Genomic DNA, 25,174 nt, shown 5'->3' on the forward strand with positions numbered 1-25,174 from the left:
TGAATACTCCTACCCTCTATACTGACATGTTGATATAGACTTTTGTCTCGGTCGTTAGACACTGTTAATAGGAAGAAACGCAGCGCGTATTCGTGACAATGGTAGATAGGACAAGGTACGACTACCATGTCTCTCAAAACAAACCATTATCTAACCTAGCGAACAGGGAGAGCTTAGGCAACAGGCAGAGCCCTGAATTAGTTATAGCTTCTGTCCTGTAATGCATTGCCGTCATGTCCACGTTACCTTATTCTGCCTGTTCATATTCTCCCCACAAATACAACTTGTTGACAACCTCATGAACTGATCTTGCATCAAGTAGAATCCCTAGCTTTTTTGGAGCTCATCTTGGTTTTACCATCATTTTTGGCAATTAACACCGGACACCGCGTGAAGGTGTGAGCATGTAGCTAGGACACATCGTCCGGCTGTTGCACCTATCGCACAACATCACTCTTGGTTCTCCTTCAACAGCAAAACCAAGAGTGAGGCGAGGTACGATGCACTCCTGTCCATCCTCAACGTCAAGCTCTTCGAACTCTCAGTTGGACCTCTGTAGCCTGTGGTGACATCTCGTCACCTTACCCATACCTCATCGCTTACCGCTCCGAGGACAGGATATTGGCTGTCCGTTCCCTAAATCTTACAAGACCTAGGTACTGGACGCTGCCCTGGCGCTGGGCAACCTGCGCCTTTGACACTTACTGCATAGAACGACACCGAGCTCCTCGTTAACTCGGTGTCTAGTCGAATTACTCGCATTAGGCGCTTCGACATTCCCGCAATCGCTGTTACCACAGACGATTGGCCTTTTGGCTGCGCGATCAGCAGCTATCTGCTTTCGCGCACGGGCGGCCCTGCAGACTTCGAGACTTCTAACCGCCTTATTCAGGCGATAGTAGGCATCACAGTCCATGCAGAGGAGCATACCAGTTGCACTATTTGCAATATGGTGACGCTGGCCTGCTACCTCTGGGGCCTTGCAGTGTTGATTCTCGCATAAAAGTTCACCACCTGCCTCCCGAATGGCGACAGATGTTTGAACGGCGAGTAACTGCTCTCGCTCCTTGGGTGTTCGCATTCTTCCATTTTTATCGAAGAAAAACCAACAAGCCTCACACAGAAGCTTTCCAGGGAGCTTTCCATGGATCCGGAATGTTCGCTGGTAATGGACTACCCGCCCATCCCTTAGAACACTGCGATGCAGTGGTAGCTGGGACTCCAACCGACCACAGTCTGCACAGGGCACGTCTGAACCCCCTCCCGCAGCCTCCCGAGCAGCCTTGCGTGCTGCAACCTTTGCAAGCACCTCAGCATCTGGGAGTTTCCCCTTGTGCCACTCCCGGTATCTACCGCAAAAGTCGCAGAGATATGGGCCAAGGGGATCGCCCGGATTTCCATTCTGGCGTACGTATTTGGGCGCACCTTCTGGACGCAACGCTTCGGGATAGGTCATCTTATCACAGGCCGGGTTACAGCACTGTGACATGGACCTTGCGACTTCGTTATAGAAACCCTGTCGCAGCGGCCAAGCCGCGTTCATCCCACGCCAAGGAACTGATGGAAGATTCAGAGATTCTCTGATCTCCTTAACCAGTCGATACGACGACCGTGTGGCCCAGGCCGAAACGTATCCAGGATATTGATACGTGTCGAAGAGGATCATAAAGATCCCCTCCAACAACAACAAATATCCCCCCGGAATTGGTGTCCCGAAGGCTGCACACCTCCGGAAATCCACCTCCACTCCCTCTCGACAGATCTGCCGATAATGGAAGCTTCTCTTATGGCGATCAGGCAGAGTCTGAACCGTGTAGTTCTCGGCCAGATTCGTATGACAGCCAGTCCGAGGTTTCAGACGACGCGCTGAACCAACATAGACATCCATGTCTGAAGGCCCACGCAGTGCACCCTTGGCAAAATCACCATAGATGCCCTGGCGTTTATCTGATCCCACCCGTGGAAAGGACGCAAAGTCCTCAAGTGACCATTCGCTTTTCGCAATAAGGTCTTGAACCTGGATAGGTATCGCGGGCAAATATAAGGAGACCAGGAAGTCGACAGACACCCGGCACAGCAGAGTCCAATAACCAAAGGTCATGGGTCTGTCCTTTGGGTCCAACTTATAAAAGTCGTGACCCTTTGCCCATTCCACTAAGCGGGTGACGACGTCGCGCAATATCTGTGCAAATCTGTCATTCACCTGGGTGGGGGGAGTGGGACTAGTCGTTGGAAGTACAACCTCCTCGGAGTCGTCATCACCCTCTTCAATGTCATCGGGACCGGGGATGAATTCATCGTCCCCAACTTCACCGATGTCATCGACAATATCGAGTTGAAAGTCCAGAATGGCATCAATCTCGTCATAGTCATCCAGCCCGAGTTCGTTGCCCTCTACAGAGGGAAGAACTTTATCAACCACCGAAGGACCCTTCAGCATTGACGGGCCGGCCTCTTCTTCGGAGTCGTCATCGGAGTCAACAATGACCCGACGACGTCGTTTCCGAGAAGTCAGGGAATGAATCGGACCAATGTCCTCTTCATTGTCCTGGTCCCTCAATGAGTCTTCATTGAGGCCGGAGGGTTCTCTCTGTGGGCGCTTGCCGCGCTTCACAGCAGAGTCCTGCTCGAGATTAGCCTTGGTCATTCTCGAGCGACACGAAACGAAAGAGGGAGGGAGGCGGGCGCGGAGGTTTGTGCTTCCTATAGAAGCAGCAGAGGAGGTTTGCAGGGACGTTTTTGAAGGACGGGGGGGCGCGGTGGAGGTTCGTGGTTTCGTGTCTGGGGAAGTCTCTCGACGCGAATCGACTGAGGATGCTATACTACAGCTCTCAACTCTCCGGGGGTACCCAATTCGGCCTAGGGCCACCCCACCACTTTTCTTCGCTCACAGCTTCATTCTGCTTCCTTTCACTTTACGGGACTCTTCTGACTTTCTTCATGTCTTTGAGCTACATCCGATTTATCGGTACAAAGCAACTCATTCGATCCAGCTCCAATTGAAGCAATTGGGCGATTCGTGAGAGACCGACGATCACGGACACTTCAGCGACAGTACTCACAGCCAGCCATGCATTCTGCCAGCTAAGACCCTCAAGAATCTTCACCTGCAATTGCGAAACTTGGGAACAGTACTAACTATGAAAATGTGGTACTTAGGATTCGTCTGAATTCAGCGTCAGGGATCATCTACACGTCTCAATGAGGCGAACGCAAGGGAACAAAGACATTATACTGGGGCATTGACGGAAGTTTCGACCTCTTCAGCTTGCAAAATTACTCTACAATGCTGGGATACGTCTTTCGGATCTCCAGCATAACAACATTGATAAATCCCGTTTCTTGTGGGAGATCTCGCCGGACACAATCCTTCACACGATTCTCTCAGAGACCAGATATCATTCAGTTCTAGTTCCTCCGTAGAGGCAATGGCCTATAATATTCGAGTTTCTGTGTCAGGGGCTGGGCTATTGGCGGGTTTCCGAGACTTGAGAGTGATGTCGAACGTATCCAGATGAATAACTTGCTGCCTTTCGTCTTGTTGTCCTCCTCATAACCCCGGGATATTTCAATCGCTTTATTGGCGTCTTTAGAATGCATCAATCTTCATACCTAGGAAACGCCGCTCATTAATCAGGACACGGGAACTGGGTGTTGTACTATGAGTCTCTAGCTGTGAAAAATCCCATCCGCGTGGCATTTGAGTCAGTAAGAGATCAACGACGCAAACGATGGGGATATCTTACCCGATCAGAATGCCTAACGCTCCCAGAGAATAGCCAGAATCGCAATCGAGTACGCATCAAAGTTGGCCACTTCACTCACCTACAATCATCATTGACAGCTCTCTTGTAAAGGTTGTGATGCATTTTAGGACACCATACTTACTAGACACGTTCTTGGAAAGACAAAGTTATCACCCGTCATATACGTTCCCCAACTCTTGGCGTAATGATTGGTGTCAGCCGATGTGAATCGCAGATGTTCATTGGCATGGAGGAATGGTGTCATCGGTGATAGTATATTCAATGAACATGTAAGATAGATGTTAGTACTGAGTATATAAGGCAGGAGTCGAATGGTGGTAATAACAACACTTAAGGACTACGGAGTAAGGCTGTGTTATTGAGGGTGGGTTGTTGCCATATCACGTGATCGACTCCAGCCCTGCTTTCAGCAGTCATTCTTTTTTCCTCCTCATTACAGACCTCAATTGCTGTAATAGCCACTCTGTTGGCTGCTGTAGAATATCTATTTGGAGCTCTATGTAGCTCTCTATCAGCATATATGCGATACAGTCCAAGGTAACAGTAATGTTTAAACGATGTGTCGACAGTCTGCTCCTTGATTGCCCTCTTCTTCCCCTTAAGCGTCGCCTTCTGCTCTTTGATTCTTGGAGCCGACCCTGGAGCTCATCCCTTCCTCCGTCAACTAAATTGACCTCAACTTAGAAACGATGACCTTGTAGTCCTCCTCACAGCCCTTAGTGGCCGAGCTGAACCTCTCTACTCTCTCCTCTAACTCCTGAATTTCTTCCTTGATGGCGCGCTTTTCAGCCTTCAGGTTCTTTCTCCGTTCTTTTACCTCCTGGGTCTGCTCCGCAGCGGCAGGACCAGACTGGGGGGCTTTATCCAGGTCGATGTTCAGGCCCAGCTCGCGGTACACCTACTCTTAGACATTAGCAGCCAATATATATGTACAATCCATAATACTTCATACTTGATTGTGGTCCTCATTGCGGATCCGCTCTACCTCCTCTTTGAGGAGGGGCACCCGCTCCTTCTCGAGGAGGGACCGCTGGGCGGGCGGCGGAGGTAGAGGGCTTTCGCGGGCTGAAGGGCATGATCTTTGGCTTCTTCTGGGTTTATCGTAGGCATATTGTCAATCAGGATTCTTATAGGAGAAGTGCAAGATCACGACAAAGGTCGCACAACAAGGGAGCAGTGGATTAGTGGAGTACTTACAGCGAAAGAGTCTTGTCCTTAAGCTTGGATGTCATGTCGACATTACTCCCTTCTGGGGCTCCTTGGACACGGAAGCTCAGAATGACGCTTCCCATAGAGAAGCAACAAGCTTCTTCTTCGCATATCGCAATGCACTGAGCATGGCTAGGAATGAGATAGATGTATACGGTATTGCCAATGCAAAAATGACCGCTAGGCTACCGAAAGTGTGAACAGACTAATGGGGCCCCTGTATGGTCTATATCTGGTTTGACAAGTATAGACGGGAGATAGATTGGCAGGAGTCAGGACCGCATCTATATACGCGGTCATCAGCATGCGAATAGGACTAAGCAAAGATAGATCTCTTATATTCAATCAGGATAATGCAGGGAAAGTACTAAGTAGTCAAGGATGGAATCTCCTTAACTCATCATCTTTTCACTTCCATCCCTTGAATGAGTCCACTACTTTACGGTCAAATGCTCACTCGACCGAGCAATCGAAGTGATTTGGATATACTTAATAGAGGTACCTAGGTAGTAAAGAACTACGTAATCCCATCAGGCCCTCGCCCAGAGCGACCAACTATAGCTGACCCGGAAAGGTACGATCCGGTGTCGCGGATGGTCGGGGGAATGATCGACACCGTTGGGACATGTGGGCCAATGTTCACCAATAGAAGCCCATATCCACCCACCCTTCCGGAAGTGATGCGATATGATTGGCTATCCTTCTAGTATGGGATTTGCGAGATACCTAGCAGGCTATCAACACTTCATAGCAGCTCTATACATTTTATATAGAAACGCGATGGCTGTCAATAGAAATACAAGTACATCTCAAATTATCTGTACTCAACAGGTTTTGCCACCATGACGCGTTCTACGCGTAGACAGATACTAGATAATAAGGCCCTCCCCCCTCGTTAGAATCTTTCAAGTCTCCTCCATTCTCCATCATCATCACATTCTCTCCACCATGACTCCTAAGCGTGAGAACAAGACCACCGCCGGTGACCCCGGCCGCTTCGTAAGTATTCCTACTACATTTCTTGCAATCTACTGTTCCCTTGTTGTCGTCTCTTGTTGTCGTCTCTTGTTGTCGTCTCTTGTTGTGACCTGAAATGCCTTCTACGAGTTGATCTTCTCTCCCGTGGCCTTATCATCTCAATCTTCTGATTTTACCCTTGCACGACCCGTTTGCGTTATTATCATCACGATTGACAATATGCTTACAATAAACATAGAAGAGACGAAAGAAGAACAAGAACAAGAAGCCCGCTGCCGCCGCTGCCCCCGCGCCCGCCCCTCCTCCTGCTCCTGCTCCGGCCCCCGCGCCCGCCGAGCCCGCCCTCCCTGAGGAGGTACTAGAGAGATTACGACGCGAGGCCCGAGAACAAGTATGAAGTATTATGGACTATACATATATATTAGCTGCTAATGTATAAGCAGGTGTATAAAGAACTCGACCTCGATATCGAAATCGATGAGCCCGCCCCTGCCGCCGCGGAGCCGGCCCAGGAGCTCACCCCGGGACAGAGACTGTGCCGGGATGAGCTCCTGGGTCGGCTCCAGGAGGTGAAAGATCAGAGAGCCAATCTTAAGGCGGAGAAACGGGCGCTCAAAGCCCAAATTCTTGAGCTGGAAGAGAGGGTGGAATGGTATGCGTCGGCTCTAAAAGCCTGCGATGAGAGGTTCAAGACTATTGTCGGGAATTTGAAAGCCCTCGAAAAATTTTAAAAAAAAAAATTTGTATGATAGTTGCCAGTCTGTTTTAATAAGACAGTGTGTCTATGAGCTCTAATCTATTCGTTCTATTGAAAAAGACTCCACTTCCTAGCCATCTCGATACCCTCTGCAAGAGCCACGACCCGCGTTTCAATGGCATACCCCTCATCCTGGAGCGTTTTCGACCGTGAAAAGAGCGATTTCACAGGAATCGTGAAGCACTCGATCAGCTCGTCCTCTTCCAACTGGGGACTGGGATTCTGATTCTCAGGCAGAGTCAGATCCACGCGCACGTAGACAAGATTGAAGTTATTATTACAGAACCCAGGGGCTTCAGTAATCAGCACGTCTCGAACAGAATAGATAGAGATAGAGACGGAATTCCACACTCACAATTGAACAGAATCCCACTCGTGCGATCCACCACCCCGACATACCCCGTTTCCTCCTTGAGCTCACGAAGCGCACACTGCTCGATGGTCTCACCAGGGTCAATCAGACCGCCTGGAATCTCGATGGTCACTTTGTCCAGGGCTGGTCGATATTGCTTCTGCAGGAGAATCTCCGGGCCGGTGTCTTTGTCGATGATTGCGACTATACTGACGCCGTCCACGGGGCTGTCGGCTGGTCTGGTCTGTCCCTGGTCAGAACCATCCTCTATAGGCATCTGAGGATTGCCATGGAAGGGGCGATTACCTGCATCTCTGCAGACTCCCATGTCCGCTGTCTACCCAGCGGGTCTAGATAGACCGTTTTGACTAGTCGTTTCCATTTGGCGTCTTTCGTGTCCTGGTCATCTGTTAGACACGTTGTATAAGGCTGTATGGCTGAGAGAGTACCAGGGGACAGCGGGAGATGATTGTCGGCTTTTGAAATGCAAATTCTGGCATGGTGAAGGTCTATATTGGTGGATTACAAGTCCAGTAACATCTGGACGTGGGGTTCAATTGGTGACGCTGTCGGAGTCGCCAAGGAATGTGGGGCATCAGTAAGCATCTTCTTCGCTTCTCACAGATGCTTCATCTCGATTCTTACTTCCACTTTACAAGTTAACGCCAGGAGTTAGTAGGATTTCCTTCGTCCCTGACCTCACCTCTAGTCTACGTCTTGGTCGTCATGTTACTGGAAGGATGAACGGCTGTTCCTAAGATTGGCTTGATGCTGCGTGCATTATACTCCTGGTTGTGGAAAGCATCATAGCTGGCGATTCAAGAATAATCAACAAAGGAAATACAGCTATACTCCAATTGGCTCATAAACATCAATGCACTGAGGTCTATCTACATTCAAGTCTATGTACTTCCGACTTCCGACTGCAACTCCTTCAATCGACTCCATCCTTCGCTATCCTCCCAGAACTCCTTACCCTTGCCCAGGATGCCACGCACGGCACTGCGAGCCTTGAACCGCCAATCCTTCGCAACAAGCTCCGCGTCACCGTCCGCGTTTTCCTGCCCTTCCTTGTCCATCGGGCCATACTTTGCGTATCCATCCCGAACCAACCGTTCCGTAGCGCGCACCACCTCCATCCATTTCTTCTCGTCGCCCATCTGGAACGCACCCTGCGTGGACGAAGCGACAGTCGCACGCCAGGCCTTCTCATGCGCCTCGAAGGCCTTCGAGGGCCGGCCCCGGAACGATTCCACGCGCGCGACAAGAAGCCACAGCGGAGAGGAGTGAGTGATCAGAGGAACGACGGAGTCGTCAATGAGCGACAGGATCTGTCCGGCGATGGTACCCTTGCGAACGACGTACTCCGGCGCGGTGGGAGAGCCTTCATTGACATTGATGAGAAGCTTGTCGTAGTCGTACGCTCTCACGAGATGATCCACCAGCATTCCCAGGACGGGGAGGTCGACAGCCTTTTCGCCCTTCTTGGGGCCCAGCAGCTCGATGACCTTTCTCTGGGCTGTGATGACATCACGGAACGGCGTGAACGGCGGGGGGATCGACGCCGCCACCGTCAACACATTGTCCCAGATCCGGGCGTCGGTGTTCTTCAGCTGTGCCGCGCGGTGGACCGCCGTGAGGGCCTCACGCTTGCGCTTGTACGGGTCCGCCGGGGCCTTCTCTGCGTCGCCTTCCTCGTCGGCAAGGGGCTCGCTGACCTCGGGGGCGGAGTTTTCGGGCTGAGGGGAGCGGAGGATGGCGGCGGCAAGGTTGCTCCATGCTTCGGCGTCGGTGTCATCCATCTGGACGGTCCGGCTAAACGACTCGATCGCGTCGTCCCAATGCTGGAGCTCAAGCTGCACGCAACCCAGAGCGAACCACGCGCCGTGGTTCAGGCGGTTGATATGCAAGCTCTTTTTGTAGGCCTCCTCGGCCTTATCCAACGCCGGGGGCTTCAGGGTCAGGTAGTGACGGGCCAAAGACCGCATGGCACGCGCATATCTGTTCCCTGAAACCTCCCATGCACGCTCGTACATGGCCGGATCGGTGTCGATATCACCCAAAATGCAAAACAGGCGAGGCGCGTCAGCCGGAAGGGGAGATAGCTCAGGTCCTTCGTACTTGTCGTTCTCATCTTCGACGTCTTTGTTGGTAGGCTCGTATAGTTGCCGGCGGACAATCGATTTGGCCTTTTCTTCCCGTTCTGTCGCGGCGTAGCAGAGCGCAGCCTCAGCCCACATCTGCAGACGCTCGTAGATATCGAGGGCGGTCCGTAGACCTCCCAAGTTCACCCAGCGAGAGGCCAATTCAGCCTCGAGGTCCCACCTGGTCGAAAAGTTGAGGATCCAGATATACTCCAGTCGCTCGGCGGCTGACGCGGACTCCGATTTCTCGGGTCGGGGAAGGAAGGTGGTGGGTTCCGCGACGGAGGCACTAGCCTGCGTATCGAGCGTGGCGGTGTCTGCGATAACCTGATCGACGAGAGCCTGCATCTGCAGGACAGATCGCTCAACGGTTCTGGATCTGAACCCTTCAATCCGGCTTCGAATGAGCAGACCCTGGGTGTAGATTTGCCAGTTGGAGCTACCACCCTCGAGAACGCGCGTGGCATAGGGATGGGTTTCCTCACGTGTCAGACCGTTATCTGGGGAGGTGTTTGTGATGGCGGATGCGATGGATAGGAGGATAGCGGAGTCGACGGGATCAAGCTTGGGTTGGTCGCCAGCGTCTAGAGACGCCAGAGCGGGGGGCAGTGTCGATTCGTCCTGTACAGTGACGGACTTTCCTTGGGATGGTTGGGCATCGTCCTTAGTGAATGAAATAGATTCCAAAAGTGTGTCGTCGTTGAGATCCAAGTTCTTCGGGCCTGAGGGCTGAGAATCTTGTTCTTCCTCCACCTTCTCGGTCGATTCGTTGTCAGCACTCTTGGCCAAGACCACGAGTTGACTGGTATCACGCTCCTGGAACTTAGTTCTCTTTCCTAGTTTTCCGGTAAGAGCAAACTGAAAGTTCCTTTGGATGGAGGCCTGCTCGAGATCCGCCCTCGCCTTGGCATCGAAGCCGTGGTGGGTGTGAATGGTAGCCCGTTCGATCAAAAACCTGCCCTTCTCCTGTGCAGTGGACTTGCCACTGAGGATGACCTTACTAATCTCCTCGAGATCATTGTAAATGGCGTCCTGCAGAGTTCCAGTAGTCTCGGACAGCATCTTCTGGTGGAGAAAGTTGACGCGTGTTCTAGCCGTCCTTGCAGCGAGGGGCCCATCCTCGACCAGAACACCCGCATCGACCAGGATAGCCTTCGCAACGGCAAAAAGCTCAACATTCGGAGTCAGTTTATAAGCAGCTTCACCGTCCACCGAGAGCTCGCGGATGATTTGGGCACGGAGGGCGCGGAGCTTGGCCGCATCGGGCCGCAGGGTAGGAGGGATGATGACCTCCGACGGATTATACGCCAACGGGGGACCCGTAACGTTCGACTGTAAGAAGCCGAAAAGTGCCGCCAGTCCAATATGGAGCAATTGGGAGCGTTTCTGCTCGGGCTTCAGCTCATCTTTGGTACCAGAGACAGCGGCCTTGGTCTGTTCAGCCAGAAACGTGGTGAAGGAGATTTCGCCCCGAGACACGCGATCGAGAGCTGTCTCGTCGGCACCGTGTCCAAATATCGATTGCGCTAAGGGCAGCTGCAATGTTGGGACTATTTCTGCATCGGCTAGCCGGACCGGTTCGAATTGTTCTCTTAGCGAGGGCTCTTCGAACAGAGTATTCAGAGACGCGGGGTAAGTGGGCGATGTTTCGGCCATGGTTGGAGGTATGATTGTCCAGTCGGAGAATTCGTAGGACGGGTACGATGTCAGGAAAGCAAGGATATGTCTATTCCACACCGACTTTCGTGCCGTTTCGGTGAGTTTGGGTATCAGGAGGTTGGTTCAGGCTCGAAAGCATGCAAGGGCGTGTGACATGGAAGTCCAATGCGAAGAACAGTGCAGCGTTAGCTTCACGAGGACATGCTGGATGCTCAATGAGTGTGATAGCAACGTCGGTCGGATCCTAATTGACTGGCTGCTCTTAAAAGGCAGACTGGAAAGAGATGGAGTCAGGAATAGATCTCACGATGCGATTAGATGACGATCAGGAACCCCGCCATTTTTTGAAATTCATTTTTTTCTGCCGTTATCGATAAGGCGGCTAAAAGGGCGGTGGTGGAGGTATCGGTGCGTGGGAATAAATTCGTGGTACAGGGGCTCATTAGTAATGCACATAAATCTGTATGAACACTCACCAATCTTTCAGGAGACAGTCGCATACAAGATCTAGAAATCAACAGTAGAAAACACCGCCGTCTAACCCTCAATCTCCTAGTCATAATGAATTGCGGCTTTACGAATCGCTTCTATCTTATCCTAGGCCCGTAAAATCTGGCCTACATTCTGACATGCATCATAGACTACTTGCAACAATGTCTCACTTATTGCATCCTGCTCTTGTATGTGAGCCTGAAGGACGGCTTGCGCATAACGTGCCGTAAGAAATGTATGTCTCAGATGCTACGCAGAATTTCAATAGACCGACGTAGAGTTCCACCTCAAGATGCATACTTACATAGGCGGCGTAGAACATGCCCACATATGGAGGACTGGGATTTGTTCCTATATACAACTTACCCTGCTCAGATACCAGGTCTGAATCAATGCACACACAATGTGGATTCAAAAGAATATTGAGGCTATTGCCTTCATATCGGGTGTTGTGACTCACATATTCTACTTTCGAAAAGGTGAACACCATCTCTATCCCTTCAGCTACCTCTATACCTATGTCGGGCTTTCTCTTACTGGAGCCGCGCTTCTTCACTATGATGCGGAGGCCTCGGTCATTGAGGCAACCAGACAAAGCATCTCCCTAATTTGCATCCATCTCCTCGGACTATACACTAGTCTTCTAGTATACCGTCTTTTCTTGCATCCCCTTCGACGATTCCCAGGTCCATTTGGTGCGAGAATCTCCGGCTTCTGGATGCCAATGAAGATCCGATATCAGCCTCCATATCAAATCCTCGAGGACCTGCACAGGAAATACGGCGACTTCGTCCGGATAGGACCTTCAGACATATCGGTAACCAACCCAAAGGCAATCACCGCGATTTATGGGTTGAAGTCCCGGTGCATCAAAGGCCCACTCTACGACTTCAATTACCCCGTCCTATCCATGCAGACAATGCGCTCCAAGGAAGATCACCATCAGCGGCGGCGAATCTGGAACCCTGGATTCACGGAGTCAGCGGTCCGCGGATACGAGAAGCGAGTTCGGCCCTATCGACAGCAGTTCATGAGCCATATCGCGTCGGCCAGCGATGACGGAAAGCCTCTAGATATTAGCGAGGTCTGTCAATGGTACAGTTACGATGTGATCAGCGATCTTGCCCTCGGGAAGAGTTACGGCGGCCTACAGAAGGGTGTCCGTGTTCCCATAGCGCAGAGCTTCATTGACGCGAACACGGGGTTGCGGAACATGTACCCTCCATGGTTCTATCGATTGATAGTGACTTCTCCGATGGGAAGCCAGGAATGGAAGGAATTCAATGATCGTATATGGCAGGATTTGATGGCAAGAATGAAGGTAACGTTCTTCGATCTTGTGCGAGGTAATACTGACCCTGGTAGTCGGAGCCGGATGTTCCTGATATTTATTCGTATTTTCTGGCGCCCCTGAAAGGACAGCAGCCAACACCTGACGATATTCCCCGGCTTCTCGGAGATGCACTTCTGCTTATTGGGGCCGGCGGGTAAGTGTCCTGTTCAGATGTCTCGAGTTTATAACTTTATACTCACCAGACCAGCGACACCAGCGGAATGACATTGACGGTTGCTATATACGAATTGGCCCGTCGGCCCGAAGAGGTTAAGAAGCTTCGCGACGAACTAGCTTGCTGCCCTCGGGAATTAGGCGGAGAATACGCTCACGAAAATATCGCCAGTCTGCGACACCTCAATGGGTTCATCAACGAAGTGCAGCGCATGCACGCTGGGGTGCCGTCTCAATTGCCCCGAAAGACGCCACCGGAGGGGCTTGACATCGACGGGACATATGTGCCTGGTGATATGAACATTCTTAGCCCACACAGAGAGATCGGGAGATGTAAGCCGTATTGAAAGAGTGATTGTTGTCCCAACTGACAACCCGTCCAGCCGAGGCCGCTTTCGAGAAGCCGCAGGAGTTCATTCCCGAGCGATGGTATCTATACCCGAACATGGTCAAAGATAAGTCGGCACATGCACCGTTCAGCACAGGTACGTTTTGAAGCCTGCAGCACCACAAAGCCACTAACCAGAACCAGGTTCCTACGGGTGCATCGGCAAGCCGCTTGCCTTGATGAATCTGAGGACCACCCTTGCTCAACTTGTCATGACCTATGAGCTTGAACTAGCGCCTGGAGATGATGGGTTCGCCTTGGAGAGGAACATGGACGAGCTTTTCTCTATTTACGTTCACAACCTTTATGTTGTATTCCGAGAACGGGAGCTATAGATCAGAAAGAAGCCCAAGATGGGAGCACCCTTTCGGTTGAAGACAACTCTGGTTATGTGAACGGGCTGTTGCACAGACGCTCTCGTGTCCTGGTTCAATATTGGGAGTTGAGCAGTCGTAGAGGTTTCCAAGGTTGTCTGGTTTCTTTACTCCAGCAGACTATCGGGCAGAATCGGGTAGAATAGTACCGTACGGTTATGGATATCCGGACTTTCTTTGAGATTCTTCGTGCTGGTTGGACCTTGGTTGGTTTGTGATTTGAGGAAGACCCCTGTAATGTTGTATGCCAAGATTGCGGCGGAGGAGTTGACCTCGTCGATGGAGGAAAACCGGCCCATCATGTGGTCGGATTTCAATACGAGAACACGGTTTCGGCAAATGAGCGAGAAGCTTTCTGGCCGGACGTGGCACCGGAGCCAAGGGAAGTCAAGAGACTCAAGCCTTCTGGGCAAGCCAAGCCGCCCCTCCCGTACATACGGAGTAGATGTACAATAGAGTTGACAACACGGGCGGCCCCAAAGGTTCACGACGGAAAATCTCCGTACTTCTCGCGTGGCACCACTATGAAAGTGTGACCATGAAAGTGTGAGTTATGGGCCCTGAAGTTTGTTCTGTTCGATCAAGTGCCATTCGGGTGGTTCTCTCCGATTCTGTGGGGGATAACACTGAGTCAAGCTCGGCCTTTGTCCGACCGACATCCACACCGATGAGGGTTTAAATTGCTGTGGCGAGAGGGGATGGAGCTCCCCTGAACGCCATTCGCCGACTGGTTAGGCCTTAATTGGATACGATATCGGTTGTTGGTGAGTCTAATGACCGTGCACTAAGTCATTAGCGAGTTACCCCGCGAGAGGACCATGGCTGGGGAATGCGATCATCGGACAGCCCGATCCCAGCTAAAGGATTTAGTCTGTTGACTAGCTGGCGGTCGGAGCATGAAAGGACTCGGGGAGGAGGTAAAGAAGGTGACATGAAGGATGAAGAAGAGTTGGGATCAATGTTGGAAGGATTGGAGTCACGGAGAGCTTGAACGAGTCCACGCGAGAGGAGAAACGCGGATCTGGAGAGAAAGTGGAGCGAAAGAAAGTTGGGTGGAATCTGGAGAAGGCCTTGGCACGTCACGGGGTTATCTCTGTAGTGGTTATAGCCAGATCAAATACTTTCCTCTCCTCATTGTAAAGAGGTATATGAAAGAATGAGAAAGTCAAAACTCTACAGACTTCGACTTCTCGTCCTGTGGATATCAGAGATTCCTGCAATCTGGTTCAGTTCTCTTCGGCCCAAAAAGCCTCATAGTCAGATATCAGCTTCGTCCCGTGGTCGGCCGCGATCGGCATCTACTTCTACTCGCCTTTGCGGGGCCTCCTATCTCGTGTCCGGTTGTGTCTTGATTCCTTGCTGGGGTAAGGGCTGGTGGCTTGCTTTTTCTCGGTCCAGGAGCTCCCCTCCTCACAAGCTTATTTATTCTCCTCCCATCCCCCCATCCCTTCCGCGTCTCCTCTCCCTCTTCCCTCCGCAGGATCTTCTCTATCTTTCTTCACAGCTCCCAGTCGCCGGAAGATGACGGACGCGACCAAGGGAAACGATGCCATGACGGAGCCCATCCGTTCCGTCGATGGGGACGAAACTCACCCCCTCGGGTGGGGAAAATACCTTCTGACGCGCATCCCGACGCTGGTGCCGCCGATGAACCCAGCTCCGAACCCTTTCAAAGCGCTGACCCTGTTGAATCGCCAACAATGGCTCTTCTTCCTGGTACGTTGCGACGGCCTGTACTGTCACATCCCCACTAACCATGTGTAGGTCGCCTTCCTCGGCTGGACCTGGGATGCGTTTGATTTCTTCACGGTCTCCTTGACCACCACCGAATTGGCCGAGCAGTTCGACAAGTCCGTCACGGACATCACCTGGGGCATCACCCTTGTGCTCATGCTTCGATCGGTGGGCGCCATCACATTCGGTATCGCCTCGGATCGCTGGGGCCGCAAATGGCCTTTCGTGGTAAACAATATCTTGTTCATCGTGCTGGAACTGGGAACCGGTTTCTGCAATACATACAAGCAATTCCTTGCCTGTCGCGCGCTCTTCGGTGTCGCCATGGGTGGTCTCTATGGAAATGCTGCGGCAACCGCGCTCGAGGATTGCCCCATGGAGGCGCGTGGTATCGTCTCAGGTCTGCTCCAACAGGGCTATGCGTTCGGCTACCTGTTGGCGACGGCATTCGCCCGCGGTCTCGTGGGCACGACTTCTCACGGTTGGAGACCCCTGTACTGGTTCGCCGCCTGCCCTCCTGTTCTCATCATCCTCTTCCGTCTGTGTCTCCCTGAAACCCAGGCGTTCCGTGAGCGCCAGGCGACTCGTGAGGAGGTGAGAGGTGGGGTGACAGGAACCTTCCTGACGGAGGGTAAGGTCGCGCTGAAGCGACACTGGCTGTTGCTGATTTACCTCGTCTTGCTGATGGCGGGTTTCAACTTTATGGTGAGCATAGCAAAGCCGACGCGACGAGTCCATGGTGGATCTCGCTAACATGCCTTCTTCTTTTAGTCGCACGGATCCCAAGACCTGTACCCGACCATGTTGGAGAATCAATTTGGCTTCTCGAAGACCGCCGTGACGGTAACCCAAGTCGTGGCGAACCTGGGTGCCTTGACCGGTGGTACGCTGTGCGGCTGGGCCAGCCAGATCTTCGGTCGCCGGTTCTCCATTATCGTGATAAGCATTGTCGGCGGCGCGCTCCTCTACCCCTACACCTTCGTGACGTCCGAGAAAGTGATGGCGGCGGCTTTCTTCGAGCAGTTCTGTGTGCAGGGCGCGTGGGGTGTGATTCCCATCCATCTGATGGAGCTGTCGCCGGGCGCGATTCGCACCTTTGCTGTGGGTACCGCCTACCAGCTTGGAAATCTGGTCTCGTCGGCTAGCTCAACGATTGAATCGACGATTGGCGAGCGCTTCCCGCTACCGCCAACGGAGGAGGGCAAGAAGCGCTACCAGTACGGCAAGGTGATTTGCATCTTCATGGGCTGTGTGTATGCGTACGTGATTATTGTCACGTTCTTCGGCCCCGAGCGATTGGGTCGGCAGTTTGATGTCGCGCATGACTCGGACATGGCGGAGGTGACGGCCCACCGCGGTACCGGCAGCAAGTCCGAAGATCCGGAGAAGGGCAGCGTCCAGCATGCACAGTAATAGGATGGTAGTATGACGGATGATGATATGATATATGAGTTGAATAATCAATAGGAATGTCATATATGAAGTGTAGAGTTTGTTGAATTTGGCCGAAGATGTGAATAAGGAGTCTATTTAGGGTTCATAACTGTTGCATAACAAGTAGCGCCATAGCATACAGTTCAGCGACGAATAAACTTATCAGCCTTTTTTCAATCTCATTCTACTGCCCACATGCCATATACTCCGTACACACCCCATTCCGGCTGCTCTCATCCCTTCTCTAAGGGTCTGGGTGAAATCATGTGACGTGTCATTGATTACTAACGCCGTGGAACGGTTGTGCCTGGCACGAGGGAATTAGTACTCCGCGTCAGTTGAATATTGACTGATCATGATCTCAGGAGGGAAAAGCATCTGAATCTGCTTAATTGTACGCGCGATATGCGATTGATGGATGATCATGGTTCTCACACCGAGGGTATCTTCATTGCAAGAGGAGAGAGAGTGAGGAAGAAAGGAAAAGCAACACTTACGGACTTTCCAGGGCGCTTTGAGACATGAACCTTGCTTGTGTTATTGCACCTTTATATACTCTGCGATGGAATGAACCCCGCATTGAGGATCGAATCAGGCGAGTCTTATGGCCGTAACACGCGTCCTAGCGTCTTGTCTTACATATGACATCCGGCGGTTATTTGCAGTTCTTCCTTGGGCGACGCTCATCATCCTCCTTGATTGGGATAGGATGGGCTCAAGATTACGTGCTCTCTATTATCCGCTCAATCAAGATTGTCCGGGATTAACCAACTAGTTCATGGTTCTTTCATAACTATGTAGCCTATCGTGCGATGACGCATGTTGTGTCGCTCAGGTTGAGACTCTTCCGCGTCAAGGGATGTACCTGGTAGCATTCTTATGTCGATATAGAAGATGAGTCGATATATAATGGTTATTCTCAGGATAAAGGGTAATACTCAATAATATGACCGTTTTAATATCTACAGTCGTATGCTTTGTTTTTTGTATACTTCGGGATACACATCCACCACGCCAAGCCATTCCGGGAGCGGTGGGAGGTCAGGGACTTGTCAGCGTCCAATCGACCATCATCAAGTGGGATCTCAACCGCCTTCAACCACACTTGCGTTGACTTCACATCTTCTCTTTTCTCTTCTCTTCTCTTCTCTCCTCCTCTCTCCTCTCCCCTTCTCCTCTCCGTCCCTGTCCACCTCCATCCTCCCTCGTGGTGTCGATCATCCTCCCTCTCCAATCGCTTCCACTTCCCGTCGCGACCGTTCCGTCCGTCGCCCGATCGGTCTGCCGCTCTTTCGTCCCTCTTCGGTCTCGTTTCCTAGGGGCCAGTTTAATTACATCCAGGGCACAAGAAAAAAGAAAAAATTTACGTGGACAGGGATCACACCGAACCCCCCGGTCTCTTCGCTCACCTCTCATCGGTTCCTCCTCCCGGATCAGTCTCTTCCAGTCCAATTCTCGGTCCAGCCATCCTGGTCACCTCCCCCTGATCACTCCCGCCGATTTTCCCTTCTCCGAACTTCGCGATCAACCCGTTCCGTACGTGCTGGATGAGTACTACAACCTGCGCCTCTTCCAATGCACAGACGCTCGTCTGGCTCGCCTGTCGAGGACGACGCTGAAGATCCTTTGATCTCTCGAACTCCATCCGAGCCCAGCGGTCCCAATGCCGTCGAACCGTCCGAAAGAGCGCGTCCGCAGGTAGCCCGCACTGGCACCAGCTTTGACCTGCGTCGAGACCACACCGGTGCCTCGACTCCTCGTTCTCGAAATTCGAGTACGTGGAGGATGCCGTCGTCCGCGACGACCACCCTCCTCCCTCCGGATCCGCGCTCCTCTTCCGCCGCCATGCCCTTGACCTCCCAGCGACTCCTCGCCGAGGCCTCCCCAGACGCTCAGTCTCGATCGCGACCCGCTCGCCTCCGCAGTCCATGGCCATGTTCAATCCTGACCGCACTCACTTCCCTACTCGCTTCCCTTTTTCTATGCGCCATCCTGCGGTCTTTCGCAGCTCGCCAGACGGGTGGAGACGGCTGTGGGATCCCCGTCATGAGTCCGGCTTTCCTCCATATGGCGGGGTTCGACACAGAGCATACGCGCTTCGCCAGTAAATACAACCTTTACCTTTACAGGGAACAGGGTGTGGATCCATTCAACCACGAAAACTTAGGGGTAAGCTGGAATGCGATACAATAGTCTGATTGGAGCTGACGTTCGCAGTTGAATGGTGCGCCAGTGCTTTTCTTACCCGGGAACGCCGGTAGCTATCGACAAGTGCGATCCTTAGCCGCCGAAGCGTCGAGACATTACTTCGAGGTTGTGCGCCATGATCAGGAGCGTCTCCGTAGTGGAACCCGGAGCTTGGACTTTTTCATGATCGATTTCAACGAGGATATGGCTGCCTTTCATGGTCAGACCCTCCTTGACCAAGCCGAATATGTCAATGAAGCGGTCGCATACATCCTGTCGCTCTACCATGACCCTAAGCGGTCCCGAAGGGACCCTGAGCTCCCGGATCCCAGCTCCGTCATCATCATCGGTCATTCCATGGGCGGAATTGTCGCGCGCACCACCTTAACCATGTCGAATTATCAGGCGAATTCCGTCAACACCATCATAACCATGTCCGCACCGCACGCCAAACCACCTGTTTCCTTCGAGTCCGATGTCGTCCACACCTACAAGCAAATCAATGACTATTGGCGCGAGGCTTACTCTCAGACCTGGGCCAACAACAATCCCCTATGGCATGTGACGCTCATCTCTATCGCCGGCGGTTCCCGCGACACCGTCGTGCCGTCAGATTATGCCAGTATTTCGTCCCTCGTTCCGGAGACACATGGCTTCACCGTTTTCACCTCTACGATCCCTGACGTGTGGATCGGAATGGACCATCTCTCTATTACTTGGTGTGATCAATTCCGAAAAGCCATTATCAAATCCCTGTTTGAAATTGTGGACGTCCGGCGTGCCAGCCAAACAAAGCCAAGAGCAGAGAGGATGCGGGTGTTTAAGAAGTGGTACTTGACGGGACTAGAGCCTATTGCCGAAAGAACTCTATCTCAAAAAGGTAAGTTGCTTGAAGACGTTTTTCTAGCCATTCCTAATCACTCGTTCAGAGCCCAACACGCTCCTGACGCTGGAGGACCAATCGAATACTATTCTCCCTCAAGGCCAGCGACTCATCCTCCGTGAATTGGGCCACCGCAGAAGCCCTAATGTTCACCTACTGCCAGTGCCACCCCAGGGTGTGGCGGGAAAGAAGTTCACCCTTCTGACCAACCAGCGGTTCGACAAATCGGGCGAACAGGGAACCCTTGAGGTTCTGTTCTGCAGCGTTTTTCCTTTGCAAAATGGCAAATTTTCGACGGTCTTTACGATGAATATGGACTTCTCCGGGGGCAATGTGGGCTCGACTCGTCTTGCGTGCAAGAATGCCGCCGAAGATGCGATTCATCTGCCAGCGTCTACGCACTTCTCTAAGCATCCCTATGACCGAGCCGAGCCTTTCTCCTATCTCCAATATGATCTGGAAGATCTCGCGGAGCATCAGTTTGTGGCCGTTGTGGACAAGGCTCAATCTCCCACTAAAGGCTGGCTGTTGGCCGAGTTTTCCGACAGTTCAGATGCTGTGATCCGGGCTCGCCTAGGTTTGGGTGGTCTGCTCAGTGCCGGATTGAAGATGAGACTCCCGGCCAACCGTCCCATGCTGACCGAAGTGAAGATTCCCGCTTTGTACTCCAGTCTGTTGGATTACAATCTCAAAATTGTTCGTCGGAACCACGGCAATCAACAGGAGCTTTTCACTCCCCTTTTACGGCAATCCATTCCGGATCCCCACGAGTCCAAGTTTTTCGTCAACGTGAAGGATGTGAATGTGAATCTGCATGGAGTGGCACCGTTCATGCCTCCGCCGCTTCGCGAACAGGCTGCAGTGGGTGGTGTTTCCTTCCAGCTCTGGACGGACCCGAGCTGTGACTCCACGGTTGATATTTCCTTGCATGTGGATATCGCTAGCAGTCTAGGCGAATTGGTGATGCGGTATCGTACTGTTTTCGCTGCCTTCCCGATCCTCGTGGTTGCCCTGGTCCTGCGTAAGCAGTTCCAGGTGTACGACCAGACGGGCTACTTCATCACCTTTACAGAGGGCCTCGATAGTGCGCTACGATCCTCTTTGCCGATGTTGCTGCTTGCCATGTCCCTCTTGGCTTCGTCTCTCGCAACATCTAGCCGGTTACCGCCCAGTGACGATCCATTCCATTGGCCATTAAACTCGACCGAGTCTCCAATTGACTTTACCAAGAACGATCTCCTCCTGGGCTCTCAGGATGCCTTTTTCTGGTTCCTAGTGCCTCTCTTTGGGCTAATCTGCGTGGGTGTCTGCGTGATTCTCAATTACATCGCTCTGGCTCTTTTGTCCGTCCTCGCTTTCTTTTATGGGATTTTCAAGAGCAAGTCGGGCTACATAAAGCGTGATGACAAGAGGTTGGTACCTGGCTTCCATTCGACGAGTGTCACTGTCACTAACGAAGCCAGTAATCTTCCTATCTTCTCCGCCCCGACACCCCGGAAACGTATGATCAACACGGCGATCCTCCTCCTTCTGGTGTCGACAACGATTCCGTATCAGTTCGCCTACCTTGTGGCCTGTATTGTGCATTTAGCAACGTGTGTGCGAGCTCAATGGCACGCAAAGGAAACCGTACGTCCACAAACATCGCCTCATCTAACCGGTACTAACTGCAGCAGAAATCCACGACGCATTACAACTTCTTCAACTATACACACTCCATTTTCATCTTGATGCTGTGGATTCTTCCGATCAACATCCTGGTTCTCTTGGTCTGGGCCCATAACTTGGTCGTCCACTGGTTCATGCCGTTCTCGTCACATCATAATGTTTTGTCTATAATGCCCTTCATCCTTCTCGTGGAAGCCATGACGACGGGGACGATGATCCCCAGGGTCACCACACGGTATGTCGATGCATCTGTTCCATCTTCAAGAGTCACCGCTGACGATCCACAGATTCAAGTACATCACCTCCCTCATCCTCTTCTCCATTGCCATCTACGCGGCCGTCTACGGCGTCTCGTACGCGTATCTCCTCCACCACCTAGCCAACATCTTCGCCGCCTGGCTAGTGGGCGTCTACTTTTTCAGCAGCGGCTTCTCGGTCCGACGGCTGTGGCGGGTCCTAGAAGGGGACGAAGGGACCAGCAATTCCGAACCGGGAAGCATGAAGAAAAAGCCATAGCCTCGATCTCCGTTTTAATGTTCCATTGTTACTATTTATATTTTCTTCTCTGTTGCATTTTCAGCTCGATCAGACATGTCTATACGGAGTTCTGTACTGGCGGTGTTCTGATTTCCTTACCGATGGATGGATCGGTTGTACAGGGTATTTCTTGTGAGTGTTTTGAGTTTCTTCATGTTGAGGATCACCAGTCTTGCATCGGACGGCTATTGTCCCTGTTCGATGACCAGAGCCATGTTTGAAGTTCCGTCTGTATATACGGTTGGATCTGGATATAGATTTGTGCCAGCCATGCCATGTGCGCAGATATAGAGGAGTTACGGATACATAATACATGTTGTCATATCCTACAAGCATATAATACAGCATAATATTACAGACGCACCCAGCCCGCCAGGCACGTCCACACGCATAGTACAACCTACCAACTCACCGGCCCAACCTTCACATCCCGCTTGGCCATACTCCCCGCCGCGCGCGCCTTCTCGTCCCGCATGCGCCGGGCCTTCATCGCCTCGAACCGCTTCTTCCCGCCAAAGATCAACTTGGTGATCATATCGGCGGCCTGGCCCCGGGTCAACTGGTCGAAGCGGATCCACTGCTTCCGCAGCTTCTGCTGGTTGAGGAAGGCGACCTGCGATCTGGAGGCTGGTTGGTGGCGCCAGGACTGGTCGGCGACGACGTAGCGGTTGTCGAACTTGGCGGCGGCGAAGGTGTCCGCGGCGTGGACGGCGGCCTCGAAGTCCGGGGTTGTCGCGATGGAGCGCGCGCGCGTGTACTTGACGGCCTCGGTGGTGGGACACTTGAATTTCGTGACGTGGCGGACGGACCAGGCCGGGGCGGGGGCGGTCGCGTCCGGCGGCTGGTCGGGGCTGTCGGCTTTCTCGATGGTGAGCCAGCCGGTGGCGTCGGAGAGGACGTATTTGTCTGAGCCGACGCGGACCCAGGCGTGGCGGCTGAGGGAGCGGATATGTTTCTCGGACTTGAGGTCGTGGAGGAGGTCGTAGATGGTGTCGTATTTGGTGAAGGTGAGGTTGATGCCGTCGAGGTCGTCTGGGGCGAGTGGCGGGTCGTCGGCGGGGGTGTCGAGCTGGCGCTGCTGGTCGTTTGCTTCCTGTCGCGCGCGCAGGGCGTCTCCGCTGGCGTTGGTGAGGACCTCGTCTGGATGCAGGCCGAAGAGCGTCGGGGTGGACAGCACGCCGGTGTCGAGGGTGGCGACCATGTCGATGATGTGGCAGTCCTTCTTACCGGGGTGCAGGCGCAGGCCGCGGCCGATCATCTGGATGAGCAGGTTGCGCGAGCGGGTGGGGCGGGCGAGCAGCACGCAGTCGATGTTGGGGATGTCGGTGCCCTCGGTGAAGAGGCCGCAGTTCAGGAGGACGGGGAACTGGTGGGCGCGGAAGGCGTGCAGCTGGGCGGCGCGGACGTCGCGCGGCGTCTTGGCGGTGATGTAGCGAGCGTCGATGCCGGCGTCGCGGAACGCCTCGGTCAGTTTGCGGGTGTGGTCGACGTCGACGCAGAAGACGAGGGTGGACTTGCGGCGGAGGGTATTGTCGTCATCGTGCGCGTTGGCCAGCCAGGCGCGGACGGTGATCTCGTTGCTGTGCGGGGTGTTGACGGCGCGGGAGAGCGAGCCCAGGGCGAAGTCGCCGAAGCGGTCTTTGCGAACGCGCGACAGGTCGGCTTCGGAGCGAACGGTGGTGAAGACGGCGTTCGCGAGCCATTTGTCGTCGATCATGTCCATGTAGTCTTTGTGGTAGACGATGTGGTCGATCGCGGCGCCGAGTTGGAGGCCGTCGGCGCGGGAGAAGGTCGCAGAGACGCCAACGAGGACCGGGCGGTCTTTCGGCTGCTCCTCCGGTTCTTCTGCCGGCTCCTGGTTCACGTCCTGTTCTGAATCCAGTTCCGACTGTTGCTGCATCTGCTCGTCGGCGCGCTTGAGTTGGCGTTGGCGTTTCTCCTTGTCATCCAGTCCGAAGTACTCCAACATGGTGCGGTAGGAGGGCGCGACGATATGGTGCGCCTCGTCGACGAGGATAAGCTTGTAACGTGAGGGATCGAAGCGGGCGATGCGGTCCTTGGAGGTGAGACTGCGGATAGAGGCGATGACGATATCAGCTGAGGCGTCGGCCTTGCTGTTCCCCATTTCGATGGCGACGGTGCGGTCCGGATAGGCGCGACGACAGTGTTGCGCGGCTTGGTCGACGAGCTCGCGACGGTGGACGACGATCAGAGTCTTGTCCGCGAATCCATTGCGAGGTGGGATACGTCCGATGAGTTGCGTGAAGATGACCTGGCCGACAGTGATCAGTGGGAGCGCTGGTGTATAGGAAGTTTGTACGAACCGTTTTACCGGCGCCTGTGGCGAGCGATATGCCTAGGCGTTGGTGGCCTTGGGCGATATGGTCCAGCACAGCCTGGATGCATTCTTCCTGGTAGTCGCGGAGAACAATTGGTGGTGAAGTTGGCGTGTGAGTTGGGATTGGAGCGAGTGTGGTGTTTAGTCGGTTCTGAAGCTGGTAGAATGTTGGTCTCCAGGGTATGCGGACGACGCGGGGCCTGGCGATGGTCAGGAAGAGACGCGAAATGGGAGAGAATCCCATTTTGCGCGCGGGGTCATGTAGGTGCCATGAGCGAGGGGTGCAGTTGACTGTACGGATGTTTTGTAGGTACGGAGTAGTAAGAAATAATGAAGTCGGAGTTGATAGAGCTCCAGGCTGCTTAGTAATGATCCTCTATACATGACCATTGTGCATGACAGCAACATATTACCGGCATCTCTTTTCTCAATTTATGGCAATCTACTTGTGTATCTGTAGTCTTATCGTGAGGATTTCTATAAATATATCGGAGTAATGCAGGAATTTGTATATTGTCCGACTAACGCTTCGCTATATATATTTGTAGATGTAGTGCCTTGAATAACCCCCGAAATCCTCACTGTATACTACCCGTCGGCTGGACGTCTTTCGCATTCCGACCCGTCAACCAATAAATCCCGTCAAATAAAAGGTGCCTGATCCCTAGACTGTATCTAAAGATGACATGGCATCTACTAGGTAGTCATTCCATCAGCATCACGCCGACCCTATAGAACACGTCTACTCACAACCGTCTCTAAAACT

At 52.9% G+C, this 25,174-nt stretch overlaps 8 protein-coding genes across 8 annotated transcripts; 4 read left to right on the plus strand and 4 right to left on the minus strand.

The window, feature by feature from the left end:
• Window positions 1-636: 636 nt before the first annotated feature.
• Window positions 637-2,647, minus strand: ATEG_06374 (uncharacterized protein; the record flags this gene model as incomplete). The annotated part of the gene is made up of 2 exons (XM_001215552.1): window positions 637-809; window positions 931-2,647. 2 exons carry the CDS (start codon window positions 2,645-2,647, stop codon window positions 637-639), a joined length of 1,890 nt encoding a protein of 629 aa, XP_001215552.1.
• Window positions 2,648-4,209: 1,562 nt separating this feature from the next.
• On the minus strand, window positions 4,210-4,999 carry ATEG_06375 (uncharacterized protein; the record flags this gene model as incomplete). Its single annotated transcript, XM_001215553.1, has 4 exons — window positions 4,210-4,251; window positions 4,462-4,665; window positions 4,720-4,858; window positions 4,965-4,999. The coding sequence occupies 4 exons, from the start codon at window positions 4,997-4,999 to the stop codon at window positions 4,210-4,212; spliced, it is 420 nt and encodes a 139-aa protein (XP_001215553.1).
• Window positions 5,000-5,924: 925 nt separating this feature from the next.
• ATEG_06376 (uncharacterized protein) lies at window positions 5,925-6,685 on the plus strand (the record flags this gene model as incomplete). Its single annotated transcript, XM_001215554.1, has 3 exons — window positions 5,925-5,975; window positions 6,193-6,345; window positions 6,398-6,685. The coding sequence occupies 3 exons, from the start codon at window positions 5,925-5,927 to the stop codon at window positions 6,683-6,685; spliced, it is 492 nt and encodes a 163-aa protein (XP_001215554.1).
• Window positions 6,686-6,759: 74 nt separating this feature from the next.
• On the minus strand, window positions 6,760-10,863 carry ATEG_06377 (uncharacterized protein; the record flags this gene model as incomplete). The annotated part of the gene is made up of 4 exons (XM_001215555.1): window positions 6,760-7,004; window positions 7,067-7,307; window positions 7,370-7,470; window positions 7,974-10,863. 4 exons carry the CDS (start codon window positions 10,861-10,863, stop codon window positions 6,760-6,762), a joined length of 3,477 nt encoding a protein of 1,158 aa, XP_001215555.1.
• Window positions 10,864-12,277: 1,414 nt separating this feature from the next.
• Window positions 12,278-13,588, plus strand: ATEG_06378 (uncharacterized protein; the record flags this gene model as incomplete). The annotated part of the gene is made up of 5 exons (XM_001215556.1): window positions 12,278-12,697; window positions 12,724-12,845; window positions 12,909-13,198; window positions 13,249-13,350; window positions 13,398-13,588. The coding sequence occupies 5 exons, from the start codon at window positions 12,278-12,280 to the stop codon at window positions 13,586-13,588; spliced, it is 1,125 nt and encodes a 374-aa protein (XP_001215556.1).
• Window positions 13,589-15,148: 1,560 nt separating this feature from the next.
• ATEG_06379 (sugar transporter family protein) lies at window positions 15,149-16,774 on the plus strand (the record flags this gene model as incomplete). Its single annotated transcript, XM_001215557.1, has 3 exons — window positions 15,149-15,343; window positions 15,392-16,066; window positions 16,133-16,774. 3 exons carry the CDS (start codon window positions 15,149-15,151, stop codon window positions 16,772-16,774), a joined length of 1,512 nt encoding a protein of 503 aa, XP_001215557.1.
• Window positions 16,775-18,370: 1,596 nt separating this feature from the next.
• ATEG_06380 (GPI inositol-deacylase) lies at window positions 18,371-21,912 on the plus strand (the record flags this gene model as incomplete). The annotated part of the gene is made up of 5 exons (XM_001215558.1): window positions 18,371-18,964; window positions 19,013-19,862; window positions 19,912-21,494; window positions 21,542-21,768; window positions 21,828-21,912. The coding sequence occupies 5 exons, from the start codon at window positions 18,371-18,373 to the stop codon at window positions 21,910-21,912; spliced, it is 3,339 nt and encodes a 1,112-aa protein (XP_001215558.1).
• Window positions 21,913-22,470: 558 nt separating this feature from the next.
• On the minus strand, window positions 22,471-24,652 carry ATEG_06381 (DEAD/DEAH box helicase; the record flags this gene model as incomplete). Its single annotated transcript, XM_001215559.1, has 2 exons — window positions 22,471-24,342; window positions 24,395-24,652. 2 exons carry the CDS (start codon window positions 24,650-24,652, stop codon window positions 22,471-22,473), a joined length of 2,130 nt encoding a protein of 709 aa, XP_001215559.1.
• Between the last annotated feature and the right edge of the window lie 522 nt (window positions 24,653-25,174).

The sequence above is a fragment of the Aspergillus terreus genome, genomic scaffold (genome assembly GCF_000149615.1).
Source record: "Aspergillus terreus NIH2624 scaffold_9 genomic scaffold, whole genome shotgun sequence".
Classification (NCBI taxonomy): domain Eukaryota; kingdom Fungi; phylum Ascomycota; class Eurotiomycetes; order Eurotiales; family Aspergillaceae; genus Aspergillus; species Aspergillus terreus.